Here is a 12656-nt window from a genome sequence, read left to right as displayed (position 1 = left end):
AATAATCAAATGTGAGTGCCCCTCTTAAACCATCACTTTACACATCCCTAATGAACAATTTTAGGTTCACAGTTCACAAATATACAAATGAATCTCAATCACAGATATCATAGACCAAAATATCAAACAAAAATAAGTGTGACACAATCAAGGCAATATTAGATAAATGAGTTTAGCATTATTTTCCGCAAGCAACTACATTAGATTATAGCAAAGAAACATTGTCTGATCAATTCAAAGATAAGAGCTATGCTATATGAGAAGTAGAAAAGACAATAAATTCTTGTCACTTTAGATGAATTCAATTTGAGAAAATGAACTGACTATTAGAAAAATTTACTTGTTCCAAACCACCATGTACTAAGCTTTCTAAGTTGGTTTTGAAATAGTAGAAGTTCACAAGATGAGTGCCAAAATTAACTTGGTGCTATTTAAGACTCTTTCTCTACCACTTATGCTACTATTAAATGGCACCTAAGCTCTCTATTGAAATCTCAACAGAAGGCACATGGCATGGACTTCCCAAGTCCCACAGCTGCCATTATTAACGATGCAAGGGTTGCTACTATCACAAAGGCATGAGAGGGCTGCCACAGACAGAATTAATGTCACAACAGAGGCTGAATTGTGGATAGAATTACACCAAAACTAGGGCTGAATTAAGGACAAAATTGTGCCAAAGTTGGGGGCTGAATCATGAGCAAAAACGTACCAAAAACTGGGGCTGAATCATGTACAGAATTGTACCAAAACTAGGGCTGAATCATGCTAAAAAAAAAAAACAAGAGCTGTTTTGTGCTAAAACTGTGACTGAATTATGTCAAAACAAAGACAACAATATGGACTAGCATTCGTATTAAAACAGGACAGCACTATGGTCATCACTGCATCTGCATCCTAATATATTTTGGAACTTTGAGTATCCCCTTAGCACGTCCTCCCAATATCTGATACAGACAACCTTATTCAGGTAACATAATATTCTACAACTGCCAGCCCCTAACACTGCGTTCAGAGGCATTGAAACAAGATATAAGATTAACAAAGTTCAATCAAACGAGACTAATTGTCTACAGATATATTTACACTTTAGTGACCTAGTAAGTGCACTGACTTGCCTTGTTCTTTTTTTTTTTTTTAACAAAAACTTGATTTCCAACTTTAATTAATTTCCAAGCAAACATCTATATCAAATTTCAATCAAATATTAACAACTGAAACTTGAAATTGATATAGAGAAATCTATAGAAAGAAATGAACACAAATCAAATGATCATCTCAAATCAGTGTAAGGAACAACAGCTTGTTCATCAATATGAAATGTAAATTAAGCAAACCATAAGGTAATCAAAATTATAAACCTATCTTCGAATTGACAAATAAAATAAAATAAAATAAAATAAATATAAAAAATAAATAAATAGAGAATTATCTGAGCAGAGAGTTGATCTGAAATTAAAAGAGGTAGAAGTAACTTACTTGAGTAGGTTTTGATGTATCCTCTTCTTTTCTTATTTTACTTTTTTTTTTCAAAATCAGAGAAAGTTAGGGCAAAGAGATCCGCAATTCTCTTCTTCTCTTATCCTTTTCTTCTCCCTATCAGAACTTTGCCTCTTCACTTAAAATTATCTTTAATCATTCTTTTCAACAAACACAGAATCGGAGAAAAATGAATGTTCAACCGGAGATCTGGCAAGTTGTCGGAGAAGCAATCGGAGAAGATGATGAAGATGATACAAATCCCTCTCTCTTTTTACAAATCCTCTTTGCAGATCTTTATTTTTTTCTCAAAATTCGTAGACCTAGAACAGAACATGATCGGAGTTGCAGAGTTACCGGAACTTACAGAGGTTACCGGAGAAGAAGGTGAAATACAGATCGGAGATCGAAGATGATGAATGAAGTTAGGTCTGTAGTCGCTGACCGGAGCTCGGAATTCCAACGGATCTGATCGGAGGAGAAAAGGAAATAAGCTAAGGTTTGGATCGCCTTTTTTTTTTTCCAGATTTCTCCCTCAGATGCTTCTCTCCTCTGTAGACCTCGGATCTTGGATATATATAAGAAATAGCCGGAAGAATTGCTCCTCGTTGGAGAAGATGATCGGATCTGCTCGGGATTAGATAAGATCTGGCTTCTCTTTCTTCTTCTTACTCTCTGCTGCTTCTCAGATCTGAGAACAAGTCTCCAATCGGATTAGAAAACGGAGCTTTGCTGAAAAGAAAAGAAAAAATGGGAGATCTGAAAGATCGGAGCTCGCCGGAAATCTCGTCGGAGAAGGTAAGTGCGGGGATCTCTCTCTCTCCCTCTACGCGAATTTTTTTTTTTTTTTTTTTTTCGAAAATTAGCCTGGTTTTTTATATATATAGAAAAAAAAAAGGAAACAATATTGGCACACCCACTTGATGAAGCGCGCGGACCTTTGATAGGCGCGCGAAATTGCGCGTCTTTTTCGGCCCAAAGCTGTATTTTCCAAAATAAATTCGCCCCCCTCTCGGATAAATTCGCCCCCTTTTCTGATTTACACAACAGTCTTCTCGCGGCTCGTTCGCTAAGCAAACGCACTCCGATTTTGACGAGATTTTGCAGGGACCTTGCCGGGACCCTAACCTAGCTAAGGGTGGAATTTGGGACCTTAGCTCAAAGATTTGATGGGGGTTTTGCACAAAATTGGATGGCTCAGGGTATGGTCAAAATGGGGTGTCTACAGATGCCCCTCTTTGGCAGAGCGCTTGTCGCGCGTATGTCAAAGCTGAACAGACAACACATTTTGGCCGACCCAAAAAAAGAAAGCAAATCAAATTTTGATTTTTGTTTTTTTTTTTTTTTTTTGAAAATAATATTTACAAAGATAACACGGTGAAATAGCCTTTTACCGGATTCTGACTCTGCAAATGCTGGTGAGATAGCCTCTCTCCAACTCGTAACTCAACAATTGATATATGGGCGAGATAGCTTCTCTTGCAAAACATTAAATGATAGATTTGATTGTAAATGATCTTGAAGTTTGGAGAAAAAATGGATTTGAATGCCGTGTAGAAACGGACTTAGAATGCCATGTGAAAATGGACTTAAATGACTTTGAATGCCGTGTGAAAACGGACTTGAATACCTTGAATGCCGTGTGAAAACGGACTTGGAATACCTTGAAATAAAATCTTTCAAATGATGAGAGAAAATGACCAAACTCCAAATCGCGGAGCCATTGGCAAAAACATCTTTTAAAATCTTTCAAATGGTGAAAGAAATGACCAAACTCCAAATCGCGGAGCCATTGGCGAAAACAACTTTTAAAATCTTTCAAATGGTGAAAGAAATGACCAAACTCCAAATCGCGGAGCCATTGGCAAAAATAGCTTTTAAAAATCTTTCAAATGGTGAAAGAAATGGCCAAACTCCAAATCGCGGAGCCATTGGCAAAAACAGCTTTTAAAATCTTTTCAAATGGTGAAAGAAATGACCAAACTCCAAATCGCGGAGCCATTGGCAAAAATAGCTTTTAAAAATCTTTCAAATGGTGAAAGAAATGGCCAAACTCCAAATCGCGGAGCCATTGGCAAAAACAGCTTTTAAAATCTTTCAAATGGTGAAAGAAAAGACCAAACTCCAAATCGCGGAGCCATTGGCGAAAACAACTTTTAAAAATCTTTCAAATGGTGAAAGAAAAGACCAAACTCCAAATCGCGGAGCCATTGGCGGACATATATTTTTTAAATGAAAGGAAAATTCATTGAAACGATTGAAGAAATGACCAACTTTGATCGATTTCACAAGGTGAATAAGTCATTCTTTGCCAAGAATGATTGAAAATGCATGATCTTCGCCGAAGATAAAACTCAAGGAACTTGAAGAAAATTTCAGGTATTGACCCTTTAGAATGAGTGAAAAATATTTTGCTGAGGATTTGACGATCGCAGGAGCAAATTCTAAACTCCGCTAGGGATAAAATTTTCTGAAAACTTGACTTTAAAAGAAAATAATTTGATTGAAGAGATTGGCTCAAAGATTGTACTCAAGCTTCTCTGGTTTTCATTTGCTGAGAATAGCTATCCTAGTTATTATCACGCTTGATATCTTTTATGACGTAAGTCATAAAAGATGCCCCTAGTATGAAATACTTCCATAACAGATTCATAAGAGAGCAAAACACAGGAAATGGTTAAAAAAAAAAATTTCATTTCATTGAACATCTGAGGTTACAAAGCTTTCAGGTTTACAACAGGCTGTATCTGCCCGACAATTGCCTTTCAATTCTGACGATCTCTGCCATTTCATATGGACTTGAAGACTGCCATATGGATTTGAGAATCAATCATCTTCTGAACTTCACTCTGCTGCACATCACCCTTGAGGGGATACAAATTCATCATTTTTTTTTCTCATCACCCCAGCCTTGGGAAAGATACTAAATACACAGGACTTTGGAGTTTAAACTTGACTTGACATAGAAAAGACTTGGACAACCAGCAAACGAGGACTTCGACGGGCACAATGACCTGAACTCTAAGAGAGACTGAATCTGCTTCTTAGTCTGATAAATATTTTTAAAATGGTACAGTCTACCACTCTTAAAATCTTTTGAAAACCGTATTTAAAGGTGTTTCATTCATTTTTCCGGTATTTCCATCATGGTTATTATTCCCTTGGATTGCTTAGTCTTAACCCCTTAGCCTTGAGAGTGTCAGAAGAATTTCTGTCGGTGCTTACTCAGACTTTTGAAGTAGTGCCGCCGAAGAAATGAAAGTCTTGCTGGCTTTCAGAGGTTCTGTCCTTTATGAAGTCACTGCCATGACCAAATCGCTTTTTCAGGTTTTCGATTTGGCGGACCGCATGCCTTAATTTTTGCCTAAGCCGCCCTTTCAGGTTTTCAGCTTAGCGGGCAAATGACCCTAACTTTTGCCTAGACCGCCCTTGCGGGTTTTCAGTCTAGCGGGTCTAAGACTCCATTATATATTTTTTTATTTTCTTTCTGTTTCTCTACAAACTTGGGCCTAAGTACACCAGAAGGACTTTTAGGTAGGCTTGGGTTCAAACAGGTTAACATTTGGTAAGTTTTCATGTATTTGACCGAATCTGGCCCTCCAGACTGCCTACGTATCCCCAAAGAAATGAGAATCAGGTCCGCGTAGTTCGCCCATTTGGGTTTCAAAAATTGTTTATTTTGTTCTTTCTTTCCTTCCTTTTTTTTTTTAAGGATTTGAAAGGTTTGAAGGATTTGACCGAACCCGAATTAATCAGGCTACCTACGTACCCTGTAGAGAAGGATCAGGTCATGACGTAGTTCAGGCTATTATCTTTTATGACGCAAGTCATAAAAGATGCCCCTGGTTTGAGTTTATCAAAGAATGAAAGTGTTTTTTTTTTTTTATTTAGGCCCAAAGTGTTTGCAAATGGTTTTTTTGACTTTGAGGTTGTTGGCTTTTGAGCTCTGATCGATCAAAGACGGCCTCCTGGTGTATCTAAGCATAGTACTTTTTTAGTTGGTCCAGGTTTGTAGGTTCTGTTAATTTTTCTCCATTTTCATTGAGGAGTCTTACGGCTTTTCCAGGCAGGACTTCATCAACAATGTAAGGACCAGACCAATTTGGTCTGAACTTCCCTCTGGGATCAAACACCGGTGCCCTGTAAGACTTCAAGACGAGATCTCCTGGTTTCAGGTCCCGGACCTTGACTTTCTTGTTAAAGGCTCTTTCAATTCTTCTCTGATACCCTTGGATGTGATACAAGGCTCTCAACCTCTTTTCATCAATCATCTGTAATTCCTGATGTCTAGCTCCTGCCCACTCAGACTCTGACAGATTCGCTTCCATCATAACTCTTAGGGACGGGATTCTCACTTCAACAGGGAGGACTGCTTCCATTCCATACACTAGAGAATATGGAGTTACACCTGTAGAGGATCTGATCGATGTCCTGTAAGCCCACAAAGCAAAAGGAAGCTTGTTCGACCAGTCCTTATAAGTCTCGGTCATCTTACTGATTATGACCTTGATATTCTTATTCGCTGCTTCTACCGCCCCGTTTGTCTGCGGTCTGTAAGGAGATGACTTGTGATGCTTGATTTTAAATTCTTCGCACAGGTGCACTACCTCTTTCTTGAAGTGAGATCCATTATCAGAGATCAATTCATGAGGTACTCCATATCTGCAAATGATATTCGCACGGATGAACTTCGCAACTGTATTGGAAGTTATGGAAGCATATGAAGCAGCTTCTATCCATTTCGTGAAATAATCAATGGCCACCAAGATGTACTCGTGCCCACTTGACGATTTGGGATAGACTTTGCCAATGATATCAATTCCCCATACTGAGAATGGCCATGGCGAGGTCATAGAATGCAGCTCAGACGGAGGCACATGAATAAGATTCGCATATACTTGGCATTTATGACATTTCTTCACGAATGCGAAACAATCTGTTTCCATTGAGGACCAATAGAAACCAAGTCTAAGGATTTTCCTCGACAGCATTTTTCCATTCATGTGAGGACCACAAACACCTTCATGTGTTTGTTCTATGAGCTCTGCAGCCTGATCTTCATCAACACACAGAAGCTGAATACCGTCAAATGACCTTCTGTACAACTCTTCACCACAAATGATGAAGTTGGCAGCGAACTTCTGAAGAGTTTTCCTCTCTTTGCTGGAAGCTTCAGGCGGATGCCCCTTGCCTGAAATGAAATTTCTGATATCTGTATACCATGGCTTTCCATCTGGACACCTGGCAGATATTTCAATGGCATTCACATGTGCTGGAGCCCATTGCAACCTTACAGCTAAAGGTTGAACCTCCATTGTAGCAGAAATGTCCAACATTGATGCCAGGGTGGCTAAAGCATCAGCAAAGTGATTCCTCGTCCTTGACAGATGAGTGAAGGTGACATTCCTGAACTTTTTGACCAGAGATTCGAGATAAGTATGATATGAGATCAACCTCGCCTCTTTTGTCTTCCAATCCCCATTTATTTGACAAATGATCAGGATTGAATCTCCGAATACGTCGATGTCTTGAATTCGCAAAGCCAAAGCTGCCTCAAGTCCTGCGATGCATGCTTCATATTCTGCCATGTTATTGGTGCACTCAAATTGCAACTTGATGGATAATGGAATGTACTCCTTCTTTGGAGATACCAAAACTGCCCCTATTCCTTGACCGTGATTATTGACAGCTCCGTCAAAGTACATAAGCCACTTGGAACTCAGAGTTTCTTCTTCAATGTCCATAATCTCTTCATCAGGAAAATCAGCCTTCAGAAAAGCATTCTCTTCAATAGGAGCATCAGCCAGCTGTTCAGCAATGACCCGTCCCTTAATTGATTTCTGAGTGACATAAGTGATGTCAAACTCAGACAACAATAGCAACCATCTGGCTGTTCTTCCAGTAAGAGCAGGTTTTTCGAACAAATACTTCAACGGATCCATCCGTGAGAGCAAAAATATCTTGTTCGACAGAAGATAATGTCTAAGCCTTTGAGTCGCCCAGACCAATGCTAAACACGTCTTTTCCAAGACAGTGTATTTGATTTCATATTCCAACATTTTCTTACTGATGTAGTAGATGGGCTTTTCTTTCTTAGACCCTGCCTCCTGCTGAGCAAGCATACAACCCATTGCTGTATCCGTGATGGACAAATACATCAACAACGGTTGACCAGGAATGACTGGGGATAAGACAGGAGGCAAAGACAAACACTGCTTGACCTTTTCAAACGCTTCCTGACATTCTTCATTCCATTTCTTGGAGGAATTCTTTTTTAATAACTTGAAGATTGGTTCACATGTCATAGTTAAATGAGATATGAATCTCCTCAAGTATTGCACTTTACCAAGAAATCCACGAATCTGCTTTTCTGTTTTTGGTGGTTGCATTTCTTGGATAGCCTTGATCTTCTGAGGGTCCACTTCGATTCCTCTTTCACTGACCATGAATCCAAGCAACTTCCCTGACGTGACTCCAAATACACATTTATTAGGGTTCAAGCGAAGCTGAAACTTTCGGATTCGCTCAAAGAACTTTCTCAAAGAGACTGTATGCTCTGGCCGAGTCCTGCCTTTGACAATCATGTCATCTACATAGACCTCGACTTCTTTGTGAATCATGTCATGAAGAAGAGTAGTCGCAGCTCTCTGATAGGTGGCACCAGCATTCTTGAGACCAAATGGCATTACTCTGTAGCAATATGTCCCCCACTGAGTAATAAATGCCGTCTTCATCATGTCCTCAGGCGCCATTTTGATCTGGTTATACCCTGAGAATCCATCCATAAAGGATAAAAGTGCATGCCCAGCGGTATTGTCAACCAGGAGATCAATGTTCGGAAGCGGAAAATCATCTTTCGGACTGGCCTTGTTCAGATCTCTGAAATCGACACACATCCTGACTTTCCCATCCTTCTTGGGTACGGGTACAATATTTGCAAGCCATTCAGGGTACTCAACTACTTCGATGAATTTCACTTCTAGTAGTTTCTTAACCTCGTCATGAACTTTCAACTCCCATTCTGTTTTAAGCTTTCGGAGTTTTTGCTTCTTCGGCTTGATGCCAGGGATTAGAGGTAATTTGTGTTGGACAATGTCCTCACTCAATCCTGGCATGTCGTCGTAAGACCAAGCAAAAACCTCCTTAAACTCTTTTAGTAAGGTGATTAATTCTTCACGCTCCTCAGGAGATAAAATTTTGCCAATTCGTATTTCCCGAATTAAGGTTTCATCACCTATATTTACGGTTTCAATTTCCTCTTCAAGTGGTTTAGCGCGGCGACTCTCCTCTTGTTGAATCATATGCTTGATTTCAAGGGGAGTTTCATCGGCTTCCTCATTAGAGGGGGAGTCTTGTTTGTTATTATTACTTACTTGATCAGGTTTAGAAGCAGAATCAGCAGAAGAGACAATTACAGGAATATAAGCAAAAGAATCTTTTATTTCATCAGAATCAATGATTACATCAGATGACTCGCCCACATCAGGCGTTACAGACTCTAAAACAGGATGAAAAAATAAGTCGACATCAGTATCGACAAAACTAGAAACATGTACAGCCAAAGAATCAATGAATATGCCCTCAGACTCGGACTCAACGCTATCAAGGACAGACTCGTCATCCACTCCAAAGGTAGACCCGACCTCTACAGTACCTGCATCAAAAGAAAAGTTAGAAATGACAGACTCTGGGACGGACTCAGAAACTGACACAAATTTTGAAACAACTGACTCTTTTGAAGAGACTGGAGTATACTGAAGGACTACTTGGGGTATAACCTGTGAGGTCCAATTATCCAGAGGTCCCTCGGCTGGGGTGATATAGTCCTCTGGGTTCACAAAAGGTGCGTCTCTTCCAATCATAGCAATGACCGGTGCCTCAGTTTGAAACAAAGAATTCAGGAGTTCTGGCTCAAAGTTCTCAACCCAGTCCGAGTCTGGTTCCTCTGTCACTACTGCCTCTGCAATCTGCTTACTGTAAAATTCCGCTGGCAGCTCATCCGCAAAGAAAATCTCAAGACCCGGCAGCTTGGTCCCATTCTCATCATACCATGGCTCTGAGAAACCATAATAAGGGCAATCAGCTCCCTCTTTTCGGAATCTACCATTCATGACTTTGCTGAAAGGTCCCATTGGAAACTCTAAACCTTTGCGGCGACATTCTGCCCATTTAAACATGTAGGCTCTCATTTCCTGCACCTCCTTGCGAGTCGGCTTGTATCCCAACCCAAACAAACCATCGGATGCTTTCAACTCGGGCCGCTCAGTCGGACCCTGCATATTTTTCCCCAAACCTGCCCCTGGGAGATATCCAAATCGGCGCATCATCTTGACTACCCGAGTATTGGTGCTAGAGAGAAACATAATTTCTTCACTCATAGCCTCTTTCATGGTGATAGCCGAAACCTCCACTGAAAATCCTGTCAGGCTGATATCTCTTGTGTTTTCAGTAACAAGCTCTTGAGATATTTGTCCGACTTCTGGCTCGGGATCTCCCTTGACTGTGATCACCCGATTGTTTCGAATGAATTTCAGTTTTTGATGAAGTGTGGAAGGGATAACTCCAACCTTGTGCAGCCAAGGTCGACCAAGCAATAGACAAAAAGAAGTCTTGATATCCAATACTTGAAATTCAATGTCAAAGGTTTCTCCTCCAATGACAATCTCAGTAGCCAATGTTCCGATAACATCCCTTCGAGTCCCATCATATGCCAATATGCCTTGCTCAGACGGAATGAAATCTTCAGGCCCAAACCCCAGAGTAGTGGCAGTGCTCAAAGGACACACGTTTAAAGCTGACCCATTGTCTACCAGTACTTCTAATACTTTCTTCTGATTGCAAAGCAGGGTAATCTTGAGAGGACGAGTATGATCCTTTCCTTCTGAAGGCAAGTCCTCATCTGAGAAAGATAAGGCTTTTGAAGCCTTGGTCATGGCCACCAAACCGACCAGCTCGTCAGGAGTGATCTCAACTGATACCTGGGACGAGTTCAATTCACGAAGTACACCCTGTCTGTGCTTCGGCGATGCCATTAATAAACCCCAAATGGACACATTAGCTTGTGTCTTCTTAAGCTGATTCAACAAGTTATCTTCTTCTTCCTCAAGCCTCTGTTTCTGCCTCTGACTATCAACCCCTCTCGCAACTTCAGCGGGATTATCAACTCTGAGTTCAGCTGGCTTAAAGACTCGTCCACCCCGTGTGACGTGGCGGAGCTCATCACATTGATCGTTTAGGAGTAACAGATCTTCATCATCTATCTTAAGGATGTATGGGGTTTGTATCTCTTCTTCCTCATCATCACTCACCCTTAAGACGTACAGAGATTCGGATTCTTTCTCTTCATCCTCACACTGGAAAACATATGACTGGTTTGATGGCCCAGCCACATCAGGGTCGCTCCAGGATAAAACATACGGCCTTTCGGATTCTGCCCACTGATCTTCTTCTTCAAATTTCCAGACATAGGGTTCTTCGGATTCCACAGCACATATGAAGGAAGCCGGATCAATGATAGACTCCTCGGCGCAAATGACATTGACCGAGGACGGAGGCGGCATTGCATGTGTAGGAAGGGGGTTTCTAGTTACATTTGGTAACTGGATTGACAGTTCCTTCCTATCGATCATGTTCTGAATTTGGTGTTTCAAAGCTAAACACCTGTCAGTGATATGGCCAGTGTTACGGTGGTAATCACAGAATTGATCTTCTCTCCAGGTTCTTGGCAACGGGTTGGGAGGAGGTTTAATGTCAGGCAACTTGATCTTCTTGTCCTTCAATAGCTTCTTCAAAGCTACGGACAAAGAATACGGAAGGGGATCGAAATGACGAAGAGGCTTCTGCTCCATTGTCGGCCTTCTTACTTCAGTAACTACTCTGGGTGGGGGCGGCCTGACATAATTGACATTATGGACTTCTTTCGGCGCCATCACAGGTCGCTTCCCTTCTCTGCCATCAGATGGTACTCTAGATCTCAGGCCTTTAGCCAATGCATCTTCTATCTGAGTCCCAGTCTTAATAAGATGGTTAAAATCAAGGAAATATTGGATAGCCATATGGTGGTAATATTGTGGTGATAGATTTTTCACCACAATCTTGATCTGATCCTCATCTGACAACCGATGAGTCATCTGGGCAGCTTTCCTTCTCCATCTACGGATGAAGGAAGTAAAAGTTTCATTATGGCCCTGTTTCAAAGCCTTCAAATCTCTCTTAGTTACATCGATCCCCTCTTCCATAGAGAATTGTTCGACGAACCTGTTTGCAATACTCTCTAGAGTTCGGATCTCCTCTGTTTTCAAACTCAGGAACCACTTCTTAGCTGTTCCAACAAGGGATCTAGGAAATAATAGAGCAACTTGCTCCGGAGATAGACCATGCTGTTGTAAAAGCGGAAGAACTGACATTAGATGGCTTCGAGGACACCCGGTCCCATCGTATTTATCCATGTCCGGAACTTTGAATCTAGGAGGCAATGTGACTCCCGGATACAACATAAAATCGGCCATGTTCAACTTTTTCGGGCCTTGAAATTTTATGTTTTCCATCTCTTGGGCCAGCCTATCCATTCTGTCCGCCATCGCTCTGTCCTCATTGGCTCTATTCAGATTAGGATGACGATTTTCTTCTTCATACTGCTCATTATCAAGATCGTCTTCGACGTTCAAGACAGCAGGCCCGGCCATTGCAGGGGGGGGAGGAGGTATAACTGATGGGTGCTGAGCTACATGCTCTCTGGAAGTAGACTCTCTGTCATTTTTCAGACGGGCTATCTCTTCATTCATATTATTCATCTGTTGAAGCATAGCCTTCATCATCTCACTCATCTCAGCTATAGCGTTTCCAGAGTCAGCCATCGGTGCAATAGGAAATTGGACAGGCGAAGGGATTTCCTGGATATTGGAGAAAGGTAATGCAGGGGAGGTAAAAGAAATTGGTGAGGAAGAAAAACGACTCAGCCTGGAATCAGCGGACTGACGGGACCAGGTTGATTTTGAAACGAGGATTTTTTTAGGAGCAATGGCTGCTCAATCAAGAATCCTGTTATGGAAATATAAGCACTAGATTAAAATTTTGATAATCGAGATAAACTATTTTGATCAAACAATGACAAAAGAAACAAAAACACACTTTCATTAACAAAATTCAAATTGTGATTACAAAGGATAAAAACTATT

General features: G+C 40.9%; 1 protein-coding gene across 1 annotated transcript; it reads right to left on the bottom strand.

Annotated features, from left to right (window-relative positions):
• Nucleotides 1-9124: 9124 nt before the first annotated feature.
• Nucleotides 9125-12335, bottom strand: LOC143882707 (uncharacterized). Its single transcript, XM_077386156.1, has 4 exons — nucleotides 12040-12335; nucleotides 11700-11943; nucleotides 10140-11480; nucleotides 9125-9133 (listed from the first exon to the last, which is right to left on the bottom strand). The coding sequence occupies exons 1-4, from the start codon at nucleotides 12333-12335 to the stop codon at nucleotides 9125-9127; spliced, it is 1890 nt and encodes a 629-aa protein (XP_077242271.1).
• Nucleotides 12336-12656: the final 321 nt, after the last annotated feature.

This window comes from Tasmannia lanceolata, unplaced genomic scaffold (genome assembly GCF_043159265.1).
Source record: "Tasmannia lanceolata isolate RefF3 unplaced genomic scaffold, GAP_Taslan_0.1 ptg000008l, whole genome shotgun sequence".
NCBI lineage: Eukaryota > Viridiplantae > Streptophyta > Magnoliopsida > Canellales > Winteraceae > Tasmannia > Tasmannia lanceolata.
This window is presented reverse-complemented; position numbering and strand designations above follow the sequence as displayed.